The 16,412-nt window shown below is 49.9% G+C and overlaps 1 protein-coding gene across 5 annotated transcripts; it reads right to left on the bottom strand.

Annotated features, from left to right (window-relative positions):
- Positions 1-307: 307 nt before the first annotated feature.
- LOC108097990 (zinc finger protein hangover) lies at positions 308-16,234 on the bottom strand. 5 transcript variants are annotated; one of them, XM_017200624.2, is made up of 8 exons: positions 15,583-16,234; positions 10,208-10,579; positions 8,694-8,837; positions 6,538-8,353; positions 4,768-5,756; positions 3,948-4,565; positions 2,242-3,673; positions 308-2,158 (listed from the first exon to the last, which is right to left on the bottom strand). In XM_017200624.2, the coding sequence occupies exons 1-8, from the start codon at positions 15,877-15,879 to the stop codon at positions 1,995-1,997; spliced, it is 5,832 nt and encodes a 1,943-aa protein (XP_017056113.1). In that variant the 5' UTR covers positions 15,880-16,234; the 3' UTR covers positions 308-1,994. The 5 variants fall into 5 exon arrangements, with proteins under 5 accessions (XP_017056113.1, XP_017056112.1, XP_017056111.1 ...); XM_017200623.2 differs by having other exon boundaries at positions 6,526-8,353; XM_017200622.2 differs by having other exon boundaries at positions 308-3,673.
- Positions 16,235-16,412: the final 178 nt, after the last annotated feature.

The raw sequence follows: 16,412 nt of genomic DNA on the forward strand, positions 1-16,412 counted from the left end.
CTCCTTACTACATGCAACCTTTAAAGGTATTTAATAAAGGAATTTATTAAAAAAAACTAGAATTGTCAGTCTATTTAAAATTAAGCTTCTGTAAAATGTTCGCTGAAGGAGTTTGTAAATAATTTTCAGACGCAAATAAACGTTTTAAACATCGTCTCTTTAAAAATCATCGTTTTGATCGGGAAACTGCTTTTCCAGCATTTTCGTATGAGCTTCACATAAGGGGAAATAAATAATGAAGTGATAAATAGTGATGTCGAGTGATGCAAACCCCATTAAAGAAAACTGTTGTTCAATTTTCAATATATATTTTTAGGTTTATATTTCTTTTATTATTTTTCTTTTCGATTCTTCAACGCGTGAGGGACAAAAGTTTGCTTATATGATTCTGCATTTGTTTTAATTTATTTTGTACGTTTTAGACTACATTTCCAGTTACATTTTGTTTGCTTAGGCTAGTTTTACATATAATGCCGCCGTTATCAGTTGTGTCTATATATGTCGGTTGTGTGCGCATGCGTGTGGGTGTAAGAGTGTGAAATATAAGTAATGTACAGATTATGTGTGAATCGTTATATTAGCTATATGAATGAATCTCAATCTATGTAAATACGTGTCTAAGTATGGATCCATTATTGACCTTGGCCTTCAAATTGGGTTTAAATGTAGAGAGACGTTTACGGTGCCATCATGGGTATTCCAGTTCATATCGGAAACAACGAACAAAGGTCGTAACTTCAAGTTCAAAAATCGTTGGGTCGCAAGCAAAAGATGATTAGTAAGATGTACTTCTTCGCAGAAAATATTTGTCAATATGTAGAGTATTATTATTAAATATGCATGAATAAAAACAAATTCGTTTGCACCACTTTAAAGTTAAGCATGCTTTCAATGTCTTACTTTGAATAATAATGTTACGATCTTCTTGTTTGTCATTACTGAACTAAAAAGTTGAAAAAAAAAAAAATGTAATTCAAATTCTGCTTCCGAGTTCATATTGCAGAACTGTGAACGGTTCAAAATAATAAACATTTTGAACCGCCTTAAAAATTTTGGGTAAAAAATGTGCATTAGAAATAGATCCCAACAAATCATCAGAAGTTGTACCTAAAGTCGTGTTCGAGGAGTGAAACCTAAAAAACGACAAAAACGTTGGCGGGTCGAGCCAATAAGCTTATACGAAAAGGAAAAGTCTAAACATCTGGCGCTTTGTGTGTGTCTTTGAGAGTGTCTTGCATGTTGTGTGAAATACTTTGAAAATCCTGATGGTTTTACTAACTCTAACTGAGCGGTTTCCCTTGCGTTTTCTGTCGCTTGCTTTGGTGCGTCGTAAACTGTTTGCTTGATAATTGATGTGTAATGTGTAATATATATAAAGACGTACGTTGCTATATGCTTAAGCCTACTATATCAATGTATGCATTATATATATAGTTTTTCTAAGCGAAACTTAACCGTAAGAGGGTGCATATGGATCCCCTGTTTTCTCTTTGTGTGTGAGTGTGTGCGCGGTACAAACTATGTTAACATTTAAAAAAAAAATATATATCCTTATACAATATATACGCATATATATACTATATATATGATGTACATATACGTTAGTTAAGTTCTTAAGACTAGAAGCAAGAAAAAAAATGGTTCATATAACACACACGCACTCACACGCATCTTGTGCTATACATAAACGTGGCTGATCTGTTGATGGAATGCGTTGCTGGTGTTCATGTTCTCGCTCGTGTTTCTCTTATGTTGTTTCATTGTTCTGAATGATCGTGGTGAGATGATGCTAATGATGGCGATGATCAGTGGACTGGCTTTGTACATTTCAAGTGAGTTTGGATTTGGATGGTGAGGAGGTGTTCTTGGTGGTGACATGTGTGGCTGTGGATGATTACTCCTCAATTCAGTTGGCGGCAGCTGTTGCAGCAACAGTCTTGCCCTTGCTGTTGTTATTATTGTTGTTGGCCAGCACCGCCGCCGCCGACTTGGAGTCAGGCTTCGTCTTTGCTGCCGTTGCTAACGCGGCCGTGCTGCTGCTGCTGTTGCTGCTGCCGCTTGCTGCTGCAGCCGCTGGTGGCTGTGCTGCTGCTGCTGCCGAGCTGTTGAGCTTTGGCCCATTGAGGATATGGCTTTTGATGTGGCTCTGGAGAAGCTCCTGAGAATCGAAACAAAGTTGACATAGGACACAGGTAAAGCCGGGATCATTCAATTGATCGTCGGCCCGCTTACGCCGCTCACCCGTGGAATGCGAATGCGAATGCGAATGGGAACGCGAGTTGGACGTGGTCGTTGTGGTGGACTCGCTCTCCGACGAGGAGGCCGTCGACACCACATTCGGCTCGTCCTCCACATCCCCCTCATCTTCTAAATCATCGTCATCCACCTCCTCGATGGCATCCTCTACATCCTGATCCGGATCCTGATCTGGATCGTGATCGGGATCCGGATCGCCATCCTCATCGAACTCCTCCTCAATGATGTCCTCGATGGGCATCACACCGTCGTCCTCGTCATCGGAGCTCGCGACTATAAGTGGCGGCATCTTGGACTTGCCATTCATTAGCGGTCGAACGGGCAGTTCCATTGCACCGGGCTCAACATCCACGTCCTCGTCGTCATCCTCATCATCATCCTCGTCGTCGTCGTCGCTCTCCACCTCGCCATCATCATCTTCGTCGTCGTCCGAGCTGATTACCTCCTCGACCAGATCATCGTCGTCCTGGCCGAGATTCGCATCGAGTTGCTTCTGTGGCAACAGTTGACCCGGCGGCTGGACTCCCTCCTCGTCCTCGCCCTCGCCGCCGTCGCCCTCCTCGTCCTCATCTTCGCCCTCGCCATCATCGTCGTCGGTGTCGTCGTCCTCATCATCGCCCGTTCCCGAACTCTCCTCCTCTTCGCCGGAGCTGTCGTCGTCCAGTTCATCGCTGTCCTCCTCCTCCTTCGCAGCTGTAGATGTTGCTGCTGCCACCTGACCCTCGTCCAGTAATTGATCTTCGGTTTTCACTGCTTCACCCAATGTTTTGGGGGATCCTGCTGCTGCTGCTGCCGTTGCATCCGCTGTCGCCGCCGCCGCTTCCATTGCCGCCGTCCGTTCGATGGCCTCCTTGGTGGCCACCGGCACGATGACCTCCTCCTTGAGATGGTTGTTGATGTGGTTCATCAGCTTCTCCTTGCGCGACAGATACTCCCCGCACAGATCGCAGCCCCATTGGAAGGGGCAGAAGGGGCGCACCACCTTCGCGTCGGCCAGCTTGTGCTCGATCCACAGCTCCTTCGTCTCGAACTTCAGCTGACAGCGTCGGCAGGTCAGGTGGTCGTCCACCACGATCACCGGCGGCTCCGGCAGGGTGCTCACCTCGTGCTTGTGCAGCTCGTACATGTGCCGGCGCAGGTTGTTGTTGCTGATGAAGGTGGAGGCGCAGTACTCGCACTTCAGCTCACGCTTCCGCTTCATCGACTTGCTGCGGCTGCTGCTGCTGCTGTTGTTGTTGTGGTTCAGGCTGCTGTTGCACGAGTTGTTGAGCAGGCTCTGCTGCTGCTGCTGCTGGTTGGGCATCAGACCCACCGCATGCAGCTCGCGGAGGTGCAGCATCGAGTTGTTGTTGTTGTTGTTGTTGCTGGTGGTGTGATTGTTGTTGGTCAACTGTGTCGCTTCGCCGTCGATGGGATTCTGCAAGGATTAACACATGCCATGGACGTGGAGGTGGACGTGGGAATTGCAGGAGGGGATTGATTGAGTGGGGGAGAAGAGAAAGAGAGAACAGAGATTAGTACTTGTTCAATTGGCAATGACGAGATGTTGATATCTGTTTTTTGCGACTGGTGCGGAGGCAGCATCATCATCATCATCAGCACATCAAAAGTTGTTGGTGGCGCGACAGACGACGATCCTCGCCATCGTCCGTCGCTCGTCCTCCTCGCTGCACAAGCCCAAAAACGCTCACCTGCTTGCTATCACCTCTGAAATGCCACTTGCGATGCACCTTGAGTGCGATCACCTGGGGGAACGTCTTGGCGCACAAATCGCACGCGTACTCCCCGTTCTCGTTCTGCCGCTCCACCTGGAATTGCCCGGCGTCCGCCGGGCCGTCGTCGAACATCGCCGCCAGTGGATTGTCCACGTACAGCTCCTGCTCGTGCTTCTGGATGTGCTTGCTGAAGTGCTCCTGGTCGGTGAAGCGGGCCCCGCAAATGGTGCACGCCACCTCCGGAATGCGGATCTTCAGCGATGGCGTGACCACCGAAACGGCGCTTCCCGATGCCGCGGCTCCATTGCCGTCGCAGTTGGCCCTGTCCTCGAGCATCTGCTGGTGCTGGTGCTGGTCCTCGTCCTCCTCGTCGTCCTCGTCATCGCCGGTCTTGTGCCGGAAAACGGTGCGTCTGGCCGGCTGAAGCGACGACTGCTGCCCATCCTGCTGCTGATGGGCTCCCGTCGAGGTGATCGGCTTGCGGTTGCAGGTGGGCGTGTGGTTGTCGTGCATCTGCCGATCGAAGAAGACCTTGCGGCACATCGAGCACTCGGCCGGATCGGGCACCTGCGGATGCTTCTTGTAGCGGTGCACCTGTGGATGGAGCATTGTTATAGAAGGGGCTTCAAATACAAAATATACAAAACAACTAACTTAATATAAATCACACAAACAGTTCCCTTTTACTTTCAAAAACAACTTTATAGTTCATCTGTTGAAATTTGCTTTTGCCTAACAAGCTTACTAGATCAAACCACTCAAAAAAAAAAAACAGGTTAATCCCAGACTAACTCACCCATAGGCTCTTGCGGCCGCTGTACACGTTGCCGCAGTCTTTGCAGGAGTAATCGTTCGAGTCGAACTCGTCGTGGGAGTTGATGTGGATGGCCAGCTTCTTGTTGGTGTTGAAGTTGGAGGGGCAGTACTTGCACTGGTACCAGTACAGCGGAGTTCCCAATCCTTGGCCCGCCGAAGCGGATGCCGTGGATGCTGCAAGATCGGCGAGATCCGCTGCCGTTGGCTTTCTCTCGTCCATCAGTGAATCATCGTCGATCTTGGCGGACGTGGACGCCGACGTGGATGCCCCGGCCAGCTTGTGGACACTGCGCTTGTGCTGCTGCAGCTCCATTTCCGAACTGTAGACAATCGAGCAGACCTCGCACTCGAACTGCTTGATGATCATCTCGTCCTTGATCGCCCGCCCGTGCACCTTGAACAGATGCACCTTCAGACCCTTCTCGTAGGCGAACTCGGCGTTGCACAGCTTGCACTTGATGAACTGCACGTTCTGCACCTGGTGGTCGGTGAGCATGTGGTAGCGATAGGACTTCTTCGAGCTGAAGCGTCGCTGGCAGATGCGGCACCGCATTCGCCGGAAGCGGCGATCGGCCGCCTGGTCGAGACTGCGCCGAAAGACGGCCTGCTCCTGCGGCGTTTGATTGGCCATCGCCGGCGGCACATTGGCCGGTGTGGCCGGAGCCGAAACCGATCCCGCCGCCGTTGACGATGCCATGAGACCCGTTTCCGAATCCGTCGCCGGCGTTGCGGTAATTGTCAGCGACTTCGGCGTCATTCGATTGGCAGCCGCCAGAGCAGCAGTCACCGCATTCGAGGTTGTGTAGTGGGAGCGCATGTGATTGGACAGGCCGATGTTGTTGCTGAACACCGCATTGCAGATGGGACACTCCTTCTGCTGGCTGGCCACGCCCACCAGGCTGCTGTTGTTGCTGCTGTCGTCCAGGCGCATCTTCTTCGCCACGCTGCTCGGCTCGTCCTCCTCGTCGTCTGGAATGGGAAAAGGGGAACTGTGTTAGCACGGCACTGGCAAACACAAATCGAAATCTAACTAAAGGCAGCAGCAAAGCCTTCGATTTGAGTGAAATGACAAAGTGTCAATGTGTCAGGATGGCAATGGTATGTTTATGGTTATGCGGTGAATCAGTGAAAATGTATTTGACATGGGAACATAGCTTACTATGCCTTTAGTTATACCACATCAAGTAGAAAGCTATAATAATATCCTAATTTGTTGGATGAAAGTGAAAGATTAAGACTTATAACTTCAACTTAAACGGGAAAAGTTACAAAGTTAGCAGCCAAGTATTCATTTAAAGCTTTAATAAAATCTAGGCAATTCAGATTGAAAATATCCAAAGGCCAATTATTAAATTAGTTTATGAGAATTTTTAATTATTTTAAAGACTTAATGAGAATTATTTCGTTGGCCTAGCTTTATTCATTCTAAACGCAAACATATGTTTCAGTTGTTTAAGGAAATATATAGTATGTAAGCTTTACAAGTAGGGAAATGATTTTATCGTCTTTTAACTTAGTTTTTCAAAACAGAAAAAGAACTTTACGCTTTAATAATACATGGTATACCAGACTCAGTTTCAGTTTCAGTGAAATGATTTGAATTGAATTCCCATTCGAAGATACCGACTCAATCTCAGTGGAAACTATGGGGATGAAACATGGGGTGGCACCACAGACAGAGGCAACGAGAAGTCGGGCGAAGAGAGCGGGGGGACGTCTACAATCTAAGCCTATTTACCGAGTGTCCCACCATTTGTTATCGACATCAGGTCCTTCATCACGTAGTCGAAGCGACCAGTGTAGACGTTCGGGGTGCTCCCATCGGCCAACTTGACGGCGTCCGCGTTCACGATGTACTCGAAGCCGCCGGAATGGCGGTTCTTGTCGACGCCGTGCACGTTGATCATGTGCTCGCGCAGGTAGGAGATCCGTGGATAGCCCAGGCCGCATCGCACGCACTTGTAGGTCTCGGGCAGCTTGTTCGGATGCTTCGACTCCATGTGGCGCAGCACGTTGTTGTAGTTGTTGTACTGCTGGCCGCAAATCGGACACACCTGCGGCATCCGCGAGAAGTACTGCGACTTGGGTGCGGCCGCATCCCGATTGGCCGAGCTCTGAGCTGCAGCAGCCGCAGTTGCTGAAGTAGAGCCGCCACCCACCTGGGCTCCGCCCGCCGGCTTTGGTGTGGAGGACATCTGCGGAGCGGCGCTGCTGCTGCGCGACTCGTCCGCCGAGGAGCCAACGCCAATGCCCAACGCTCCCAGGAGACTCCGCTTGCCGGGCGAGTGCTCTATGCTGTTGCTCCTGGCCATGCCGCTGCCCGTGGTGGAGGCATTGTCGCTGCTCGCCCCGCCGCCGCCGCCGCCAACGCCGCCCAGGTGGTCCTGGTAGACGTGGTCGAGGAAGCGCTGGTGCGTCTCCAGCTTGGCGTCGCACGTCATGCAGCGCAAACGGACAATGCAGTCCATGTTGTTGTAGTGCCGCCGCCGATCCACCGGCTCGGGGATGTCCAGCCCGCAGAAGCTGCACTGAATCGAGTTGTTGTCCTTGCGCTGCACATCCGCGTGCTTGTCGTAGACGTGCGTCCGGAACTCGTGCTTGGTGCGGAACCCCTTCGGGCAGAGCTTGCACTCGTACAGCTTGTTCACCAGCAGCTCCTTGGCGCGCAGCTTCTCCGGTCGCTCGGATCCGCCGCCGGGTGTGACCACTTCTCCGGCGCCGCCGCCGCCGATGGTCACCGTGGGACTGGTCATGGCCGTCACATCGGCACCGGTTGCGTCGGCCACAGAAACACCGGCTCCATCGACTGCCATGTCCTCCGTGAGGGAGGAGGACATGGCACCCACAACTGGGGCAACCGATGTCGTCTTGCCGCGGAGAGCATTGAGGACCCTGAAGAGATTTATGCAGTTGCGCTTCTTCAGATGCGAGATGAACAGCGCCTTGGAGTCGTTCATCTTGAGGCAGTTGAAGCACAGGTTGCGCGGCAGCAGCGGATACTTCTTGCGCACGTGCGCCATGAAGTTCTTGTACGTGCTGAAGTACTTGCTGCAGCAGCGGCAGGTCATCGTTTGGTACTGCTCGAGGAACTCGTCGTTCTGCTCGATGAACTCCACCTTGTCGCGGGTGAGCAGCGACCGATACTGTTCGGGATTGTCGTAGTCGTAGCCGCCGCCCTCGCACTTGCTGAACGCGTTCATCACCACCTGGCGGTACTTCTGCGTCGAGATGTTGCCGCCCGCCGCTCCCACTGCTCGGTTCGCCTCGGCGGTGGCGGCCGCAGCCGCCGCCCGTTGGATCTCGAGGGCGGCGGCCAGGGCGGGCGTTGGCTTCGTGATGGGCGTGTTGTGGGGCGAGTCGGTCGACAGCTGGAACAGGTTCGGGTGCAGGTTGCGCTCGTGACGGCGGGCGTTGGCCCGCGTGGAGAACTGCAGGCTGCAGGCCCGGCAGCTGGCCACCTTGGAGTCCCCGGCGGCCGCCACATTGGCCACCGCGTTCGCCGGCAGCGAAGCAGCCACCGAGGAGCCGTTGCCGCCGTGCTGGCCCGTGTAGTCGTAGTCCGAAGCCTGCAAGGGGTGCAAATGAACGAAAAATATTATAAATTAAAATCAATACTGACAGAGGAGACTCTCGCTTTGCTTTAGAAAGGGAGCTAAGGCTGCTATGAAATATGTTTCTAGAACTAAAATTTAAGGACTGAAATCAGAAAAAAGATTCCCCAGTAAACAGTACCTTTATATGCATATATGCTTAGGATAACTAACTAAAATGTCTGTTTATTTAAGTAGTACAAATAACTCTATTTGTTATTAATCATTTTTGTGTAATAAATGTTTCTTCGTAAAATGTATACCCCCTTTAAAGATATTTCACAACATATTGGATAATGTAGTGATGATGACTCACCGTCAATGGGACATCGCCCTCGTGCTCGGAACGCTCTAGGAACATTGTGGGATCGACCATGTCATCGGACTCGTCTATCGACTTCATCTGGTAGTCGTCGTCCGTGTCAATAGGCTCATCTTTGATGGGAATCGCAGGCAGTGGCTGCAGGGGAGCCAACATTCGACCGAAAATAAAAGAGCAAACAGTGCCAGACGAAGCGGAGATTAGTTTAGATCGATAAGGGTTCACAATAGCATCGAATATATCAGAATGGTAAATAAATAACATCAATCATGGACGCTGCAGTACGTCCATCGATACCCGTTAGCCAGAGAGCTATAGATCGAGTTATATTACATGATATATAAACGTATTCCAAAGAGCAGTGTAAAAACAGTGAACAGTGAACACTAAATCCAGACGGACGGTGAAGATTTCGCATAATTTGGTAATCGGGATAACAGGTAGAAGAGAGCGCTGTACAGGATTGGGTGTGGTGGTGAGGTGGTGTCGTTGTTCACGCTTCGAATGCACGATACAATTACATTATAGGAGTAGCGTCTGAAAAAGCGCAACTGCTGCGCGGCACTCTGCAGCGTCACCGGCATAAGCAGCGGAGCCGTGGACACGGATGCGGTTGCAGATGCGGATGCAGATGCTGCTGAGACAGAGGCCGTCACGGAATCGACGTTGCCCGGCGGATTGGACGAAATTGTGGTGGCCAGACCACCATTACCACCGCCACCGACGCCGCCAGCCTGCTGTTGTTGGACGTGACCGGTACTGCTGGTGCTGCAGCCTTGGCTGAAATCCAGCGGCAGCGCCAGCGACAAGCTCTCCATTCCGCCTCCCACGCCCAAGCCCACACCCGCCATCCCGGGCAGCAGTTCATGAGCACCAGCAGTAGCAGTAGCAGCAGCCGCAGCAGCAGCAGCTGCAGTAGAAGTAGAAGCAGCAACACTCGAAGCAGCAGACGGAGCAACACTGGCTCCCAATGGTGGCAAAGGTGGCAGCGGCGGCACTGCAATGTCCAGTGGCAAGTACACCTTCGGCTTGAATTTGCGAATCGGTGGAGCCGGATTTGCCACCGGAATCGGACGTTGTGGACGAAACTGCCGCTGGCGTCTACTATGCTGTTGCTGATGATGTTGATGATGTGGCAACACCTGCTTGCCGCCGCGCTGCGGACGTTGCTGCTGTTGCTGTTGTTGTTGTTGCTGCTGTTGTTGCTGGTGATGATGATGGTATCTGCGAAATTGGTGAGATTGCTGCCGTGGCTGATGATGATGCTGCTGCTGCTGATGATGCTGCTGCTGTTGATGCTGATGCTGATGTTCCCGCTGCTGGGATGCGGATGTGGTGGATGTGGATGTGGAGGAGCAACTGGCCGCCGATGCTGGTGGCACCTGCAAGAGAAGGGTCTGCAGCGATTGCTGCGCGTTGCTGCCGGTTGTCGCCGTCATTCTGGCCGGTGGTTGCAGCTGCAACTGCTGCAATTGATGCTGTGGCAGCTGCTGCGGTTTAGGACTCACATAGACTGTTAGGGATTTGCGTTTCTTCAGCGAGTGTATGCCATCCAAAATGTTGGCGGCCGTCGCTGTGACCGCTGGCGTCGCCTTCTCCGATTCGAGCTCATTCTCCGATTGCGGTTGCTGGTGGAGCTGATGATGATGATGCTGCTGCTGGTGATCGAAGGAGCCACCGCCACCGCCTCCCCCGCCTCCGCCTCCATTCTCCGCACTGTTCAGGTCCAGGTAGTTGAAGAGCTTGCTCTTGTTGGCCTCCAGCCACTGGCGCTGCTTCGTCTGCGAGCTGACGCAGCGGTTCTTGAAGCTCTGCCACGAGTTCAGGTAGCTGATGCAGGCGTGGCAAATCTGCAGCGACAGCCGATCCTGGGGTGTAATCTGCAAATATATATACAAATTGGAATATATATAGTAACGTTTCGAACTAACTAACTAAGTAGTTAATTAAAAGCCCATAGTAAGCAATGGAAAGCTAAAGATTCAATTAAAATCTTTTAGAACCCATTATGATCATTGCTTTGAATATTAATTTGAGTTAGCCAGCATATTCGCCCACTCTTTCGATTTTCGGGCTTGTCATCGGAGTTTTTGGGGGGACAGCAGTGGAGTTCGTGTGTCCAGCGATGCGGAGAATGCAGGTAGCAGTCCCCGGCTCCCAACTACCCTATTAATGTCAATGACCTGCTTATAATTATATGCAAAACTGCAGCAGCATCCCGCACCACCCCGCACTCCCACTCCCACATCCCATACCACCCACCACCCACCACCCACCGCTCACCTCACCGCTTGCCACCACAAACAGAACACTGCGCAAATCATATGAAATGTCCTGCTGGCTGATAACAGTGTGTGCGCATGTTTGTTTGTGTACGACTGTGTGTATCGTTCGAATTGGCCGCCTATGTAAGCCCGCCCTTATATACTCGATGATACCCGTCCTGCCCCAAAATCCATGCACATGGGTCGATTTCTAAGGGAAGCCCGGCGGCTCTTAACATCTTACCCGCCGCAAAATCTATTAAATCTCAATTATCAAAGACCGCAGCTAAGCATCTTTAATCATAATCGCTTATCAAAGCAAAGTCAGTTTTTAGTGATGATTGGCTTACCAAAAAACAAGCTAGATTTACTGAGCAAATTAAGATCATTCTTCATAACTTAAAGATTCATTTAGTTTCAAATCAAATGTATAGATTCATTCTTTAAAAGATTTACAGAGTTAAGTTTTATCATGTATGTATTTACTTTACAAAAAAGCTAACTTGAATTTACAGAACAAAAAAAATGCAATAAATATTTTAAAATAGGGAAGAAACAGTTTTCTGCTGATCAATAGAAACAAAAGACCCTTCTTGGCTATCAAGTTTCCAGTCCTAGGATTCCCAAGTGTTCTTTAAGTGTCCACTGTACTCTACTATAGATTCCCAACTGATCGATTGCTTCAAAGAAATGGCTAGGAAACCGCCAAACTGTTCCCCTTTTCGTCAATTTACTCGAATATCGATAGCAATAGTGAGAATTAGCAATCGAAGAGGCGAATGAAAATGATCAAAACAAACCATGTGAAATGTTTTGTTTTGCATTTGTCTTTGCGACTTGAGCTATGCACACACTTTTGTTTGTTTGTTTGTACATACATATGTGTTGTTGTGTTTAATTTAATAATCGAATACTTGTTGTCGATGTCGGTGGCATTGTTGTGCTATTGTAATTGAAACCCCTGGATATTAAAGCCCGGCGGGTCCTTAAAGCACTTATACACATATAAACACAGAAATACATGCACCCACCTACGGGTTTTTGGGCCTATCCATATACATATGTACCACCGCATATCCTTATGTACAATACCACACTCCAAGTTGAGGATTTCGAGGGCTCCACTCCGTTTCGATAATATGTTGTTCATTCACCTCAACTCAAACCAGCGTTTCCTTTATGGCCGCCATGTTTCCCTGTGCAATTGGATACAGGATACAGGGACTTCCCCCAGTCCCTTGCGGAGTGCACTTTAATGTGGCAACATTGGAACAAAGTTTTGGGATGGAGTTCATCCACATTATAGATAATACGCAATAAGGTGAGATTTTAGAAAGTCGCAAAAGGGCAAAATGTATATTGTGTACCATCGTCAAATGTACATACAAACATACATATATAGCAAGTATATAATGCAGAAAGACTTGTGGCAGCTGCAGATTCCACCAGCTGCCGCCTTCGTTTTCTGCTGGCCACCAGGTGCAATAATCACCAGCCATGGGCCATGGACCATTCCCATTCCCAATACCCAATTCCCGTTCCCATCCCGTCTCCCCGCTTCCTCTGCTCCTTCGTGGAACAAGTTCTTCTCCTTTTTGTGTCCTTATTCGTTCCAAACCCATGCTGTTTGTACGTATATATTTGTGTATATAAATTCGAGTGTGTGTGCAAGAGAGAGAGCATCCTGTCCGGTCCGTTCCACGCACAAAGTGAAGACGTAGAAATAACCAAAAAGTAACCCTCATATTTAGCAGACCGGAGATCTTAAGAGCAGCAGCAGCAAGAACAACAACAATGAAACAGGAGCAGGACGACGAGGAGTCGGAGTGAATTTTTGAAATATTGAATTTCATCCCAGGCAGCTAACAATGCAAAAACAAAATAAAAACGCAAGTGCAACAGGGTCCACCCTACGGCTTCCAAACAGCTGTTATCGTTTTTATGGCGATCCATGCAAGTTATCGATAAAGATATACATGCTGAACCGAAGGAACCTTAAAAAGTAAATTCAATTAGCCAATTTGCATACATATGGAATTCAATGCCATTTCTGTTTAATTTTTTTTCCAAAGTTTTTTTTTTTTGTATATTTTTCTAAAAATCGTTAGTTTTATTTCGAAATCCTGTAAAGTTTCAATTTTAAACCGGAATATCATTCTTCTGAATTTACTATTTGGATAGTTTGGAGATCTTTAATCTTAGATCATTCTGCTTGGAAAATATGTTTCCTGCTTGGATAGACACGGAGACACAATCCTTGGGATTTTATGTATCCCTAAATGGTGTGTATCCTTTTGTGTTGACAAAATCCTGGCTACCTATTTCATCCAGCCAACCAACAAGCCCTCATCCGCCATCTTGGATGAGCCAGAGTGGAAATGTGGATGCTTCGGCTGCTTCTCTCTGTTCCGCTGTTGCCCTGTTCCCCTTCTTGCTCCCTCCTCCGCCGCTTCTCTTCCCACTCTGCCTCTTCGAATCCCTCTTTTATCGGCTTGTCATCTCGTCACGTCGCTTCTTCGTCGTCGCCGCCGTCGTCGTCGCATTTTTGGCCAAGGGGAGAAAGTTAGTCCACCTGGGGACCCAAGAAGAGCCATTGCCACAAAATGGAGACGACGCCGCTTTAGCTGCTGTCGGAAATTCGATGCGGGCCGCAGGAGGAGCCGAACCAAAGAAGAAGCAGCAACAACAACAACAAGGAAAGCAGCCAACGAAGGCAGTCAAAAGCAGAAATATATCGACATCCCACCAGGTAATCTGGTGTGCCCAAGGTGAAACCACTCGAATTTTGTGCCCGGTTTTGGGTCTCCGCCGCTGTCCGTTTTCCAAGCCCAAACGCCCGCTGCCTGCTGGCCTGCTGCTGCTTCCCGCTGTCCATGCCCGCAAACCCTCTTCACCTCCTCTTCCTCTGCCCATAACCGTGCCCATGCCCATGTCCATTCCCATACCGATACCCATACCCATTCCCAATTCCCGTTTCCCGGTCTCTTTTGCCTGTGCTTTGTCTTGTGCCCGTGCTTGTGTGTGTGTGTATGCGAGCATGTGGTCCGCCTCCAGATAACGAGAACGGAGGAAGAGGAAGAGCAAGAGAAGCAGTCGAGCTAGCGATGACGCCAACCACATACACAAGCAAACTCATATATATGTATACAGCTCGGTCGGAGGCAACTGGCACTGTCGGTGTGCGTCCGTTTGGCCGTGTCTCTGCTTGTGTGTGTGTGTGAAGAGCAATTGCCATGAAATCGAATCGAAGCCCAGGGAAAGAACAGAGAACCGAGAATCGAGGAGAACCGAGTCACCATTAGAACCAGACGACGACCACGACCATTGGGGGCACAAAAGCATCGAGTACCGAGCACACGCAGCGTCGGCGTGGCGGATATGGGATATTGGGATATAGAATGTGGAAGTGGGTGATGCCGGGAGAACTGGAACTGGAACTTCACGACATGGCAAATACCAAAAAACGATACCCAGAAAGAATCAATAAACGAAGCTAGCGAAGCCGCATGGGGAAGCCAGTCCCAGTCCAAATCCTTCTCCTCTACCTCCTGCTGTACTTCGTCCTCGTCCACTTCCTCGAAAGGATGCGCGCGCAAAGAGAGAGAGAACGGAGAGCAAGTGCTGCCCTCCAAGCGGAATTCCTTGGAAAAGGTACAAACAACGCAAAATTATATGTAATTGCCCTGGGTTTTTTGGGTTTTTGGTTTTCTGGCCTGGAATCTCTGAATCTCTGTTGCCCGCCGCACACACTCATACAGCCAAACAAATACAGAAATGCCCACTGAAGACGACGGCGCGCTCATCGTACTTTACGCTTTGTGCTGGCCATTCGCAGCTGCTCTCGCCCGCTGGGAAGAGGTAAAAGCGAAGAGGAGGAGGAGAATGGGTTAAAGGAGGAAGAAGAGGAGCCAGCGGAGCAGGCAGCTAAATTTTTGGAAAGGAAGCAGGATCAGTTCCAACCTCAAAACGGGAAGGCAAGCCAGGAATGGAACGAATGGAAGGCATGGAAGCAACGAAAGGAGGAGGAGTAGCAAAAGTGGAGAGTTCAAGTTTGATTATGAGCTAAAGATTGTGGTCGTGATTGGATTACAGCAGCTCCTCTTCCACTTCTCGCCCCTCTTCCCATTCCCCTCCATTCCCACTGCATCGTGACTTGGCAGTGGAAACATTGGAAACCCAAAAAGCGGACCATGCGGCTAGCCACACACCCATACAAACGCGCCAGAGGAGGCGGGGTCTGGCTGCTTTTTCGTTCGCTTCGGTTTTTCTGTTTTTCTCTGCTTTTGGTGGCCATCATCATCTCTGGTGCTTGCACAATCCAACGTCACTTTGCCTCTGGCCCCTGGGACCCAAATGGCTACTCTTCATCCGTAACCTCACTTTCTGGGCGTCCACAAAAGCCAACGGGTGTGGCCACCGCCTCATCCTTCCCACTGGCCATTGGATGTGTGTATAACTGTTAATGGTGTCCAACCACCAGAGCACGGGGCACGGAGCACGGAGCACAGAGCACCGGAGAGAATTCGGAGAGAGCAGCGGACTCGAAATCGGACGGACCCCGGATGACGACAGCGACGGCCGGATTATGTACACCGTTATACACTCAATAACCCACTCACCTTGATGCTGACGCAGTTGTGGATCTTGGTGGAAAGCGGCTCCTTGTCCGCCGCATAGCTATTGATGATCGAGATGCACTCCGATTGTGGGGCAATGCACAGGCGACAGCAGTTTTGTCGCGCCGACCGTTCCGCTTTTGCCGTTGTCGTTGTTGGTGTGGCGTTGGAAACTTCTGGGGAAGTGGTTCCAGCTCCCGTTCCCGTAACCGTTGTGGCTCCCACAGGCGTTCCTGTTCCCGTTCCAGGCGTCGCTGTGGCCTCCACAGTTGTTGCTGCTGCCGCCGCAGCGTCGCACATTTTGTCGCTTTGTATTCGCTACTCGCTTTTGCGTTTGTTGTTGTTGTATATCTTTTTTTTTTTTTGCACGTTTTCACTTTTGTTTCGGTCTGCGTCCGTTCGCAATCGTTCCACCATCCACTATCCGCTCTCCGTCGACGTCGACCACGCCGCTCGCGTCGCCCACTTTTCGCACATTGTTCTCGCACACACACTCTTCTTGTTCTCGGTGATCCTGGGCTGGCTTTGCGTTCGGTTTGTGTTTGGAAAGGAGAACGAGAATCGCACACAGGAAAAAAATAACTGCGATGCGGATGCGGACGCTGCCGACGATGTGTGCTCCGAGTTCAAAAAAACAGTGTCTCGAAAGTGGTGGTAAAACATCGGTCTTTAAAAACGGTAGTATCGATATCTTGAAAATCGAGGTTTTAAATCGAAATCATATCTGGCCGCCGATGTTTGCCAGCCTAATCGGGTGGGTGTTCTCGGTTCACAGCAAGTGCTGTGGGAACTACGCAGCAAACGCACCACTAACCTAGCGAAGACATCATCCA

The sequence above is a fragment of the Drosophila ficusphila genome, unplaced genomic scaffold, assembly GCF_018152265.1.
Source record: "Drosophila ficusphila isolate 14025-0441.05 unplaced genomic scaffold, ASM1815226v1 contig_197, whole genome shotgun sequence".
NCBI classification, from domain to species: domain Eukaryota; kingdom Metazoa; phylum Arthropoda; class Insecta; order Diptera; family Drosophilidae; genus Drosophila; species Drosophila ficusphila.

Bases quoted from the DNA above. Each gene is read 5' to 3' on its own strand.
- LOC108097990 (XM_017200625.2), bottom strand. From the start codon at position 15,879: ATGTGCGACGCTGCGGCGGCAGCAGCAACAACTGTGGAGGCCACAGCG. The intron at 10,580-15,582 runs GTGAGTGGGTTA...ATATATTTGCAG, and splicing joins ACAACTGCGTCAGCATCAAG to ATTACACCCCAGGATCGGCT. The intron at 3,674-3,947 runs GTGAGCGTTTTT...TAATCCTTGCAG, and splicing joins TCAGAGGTGATAGCAAGCAG to AATCCCATCGACGGCGAAGC.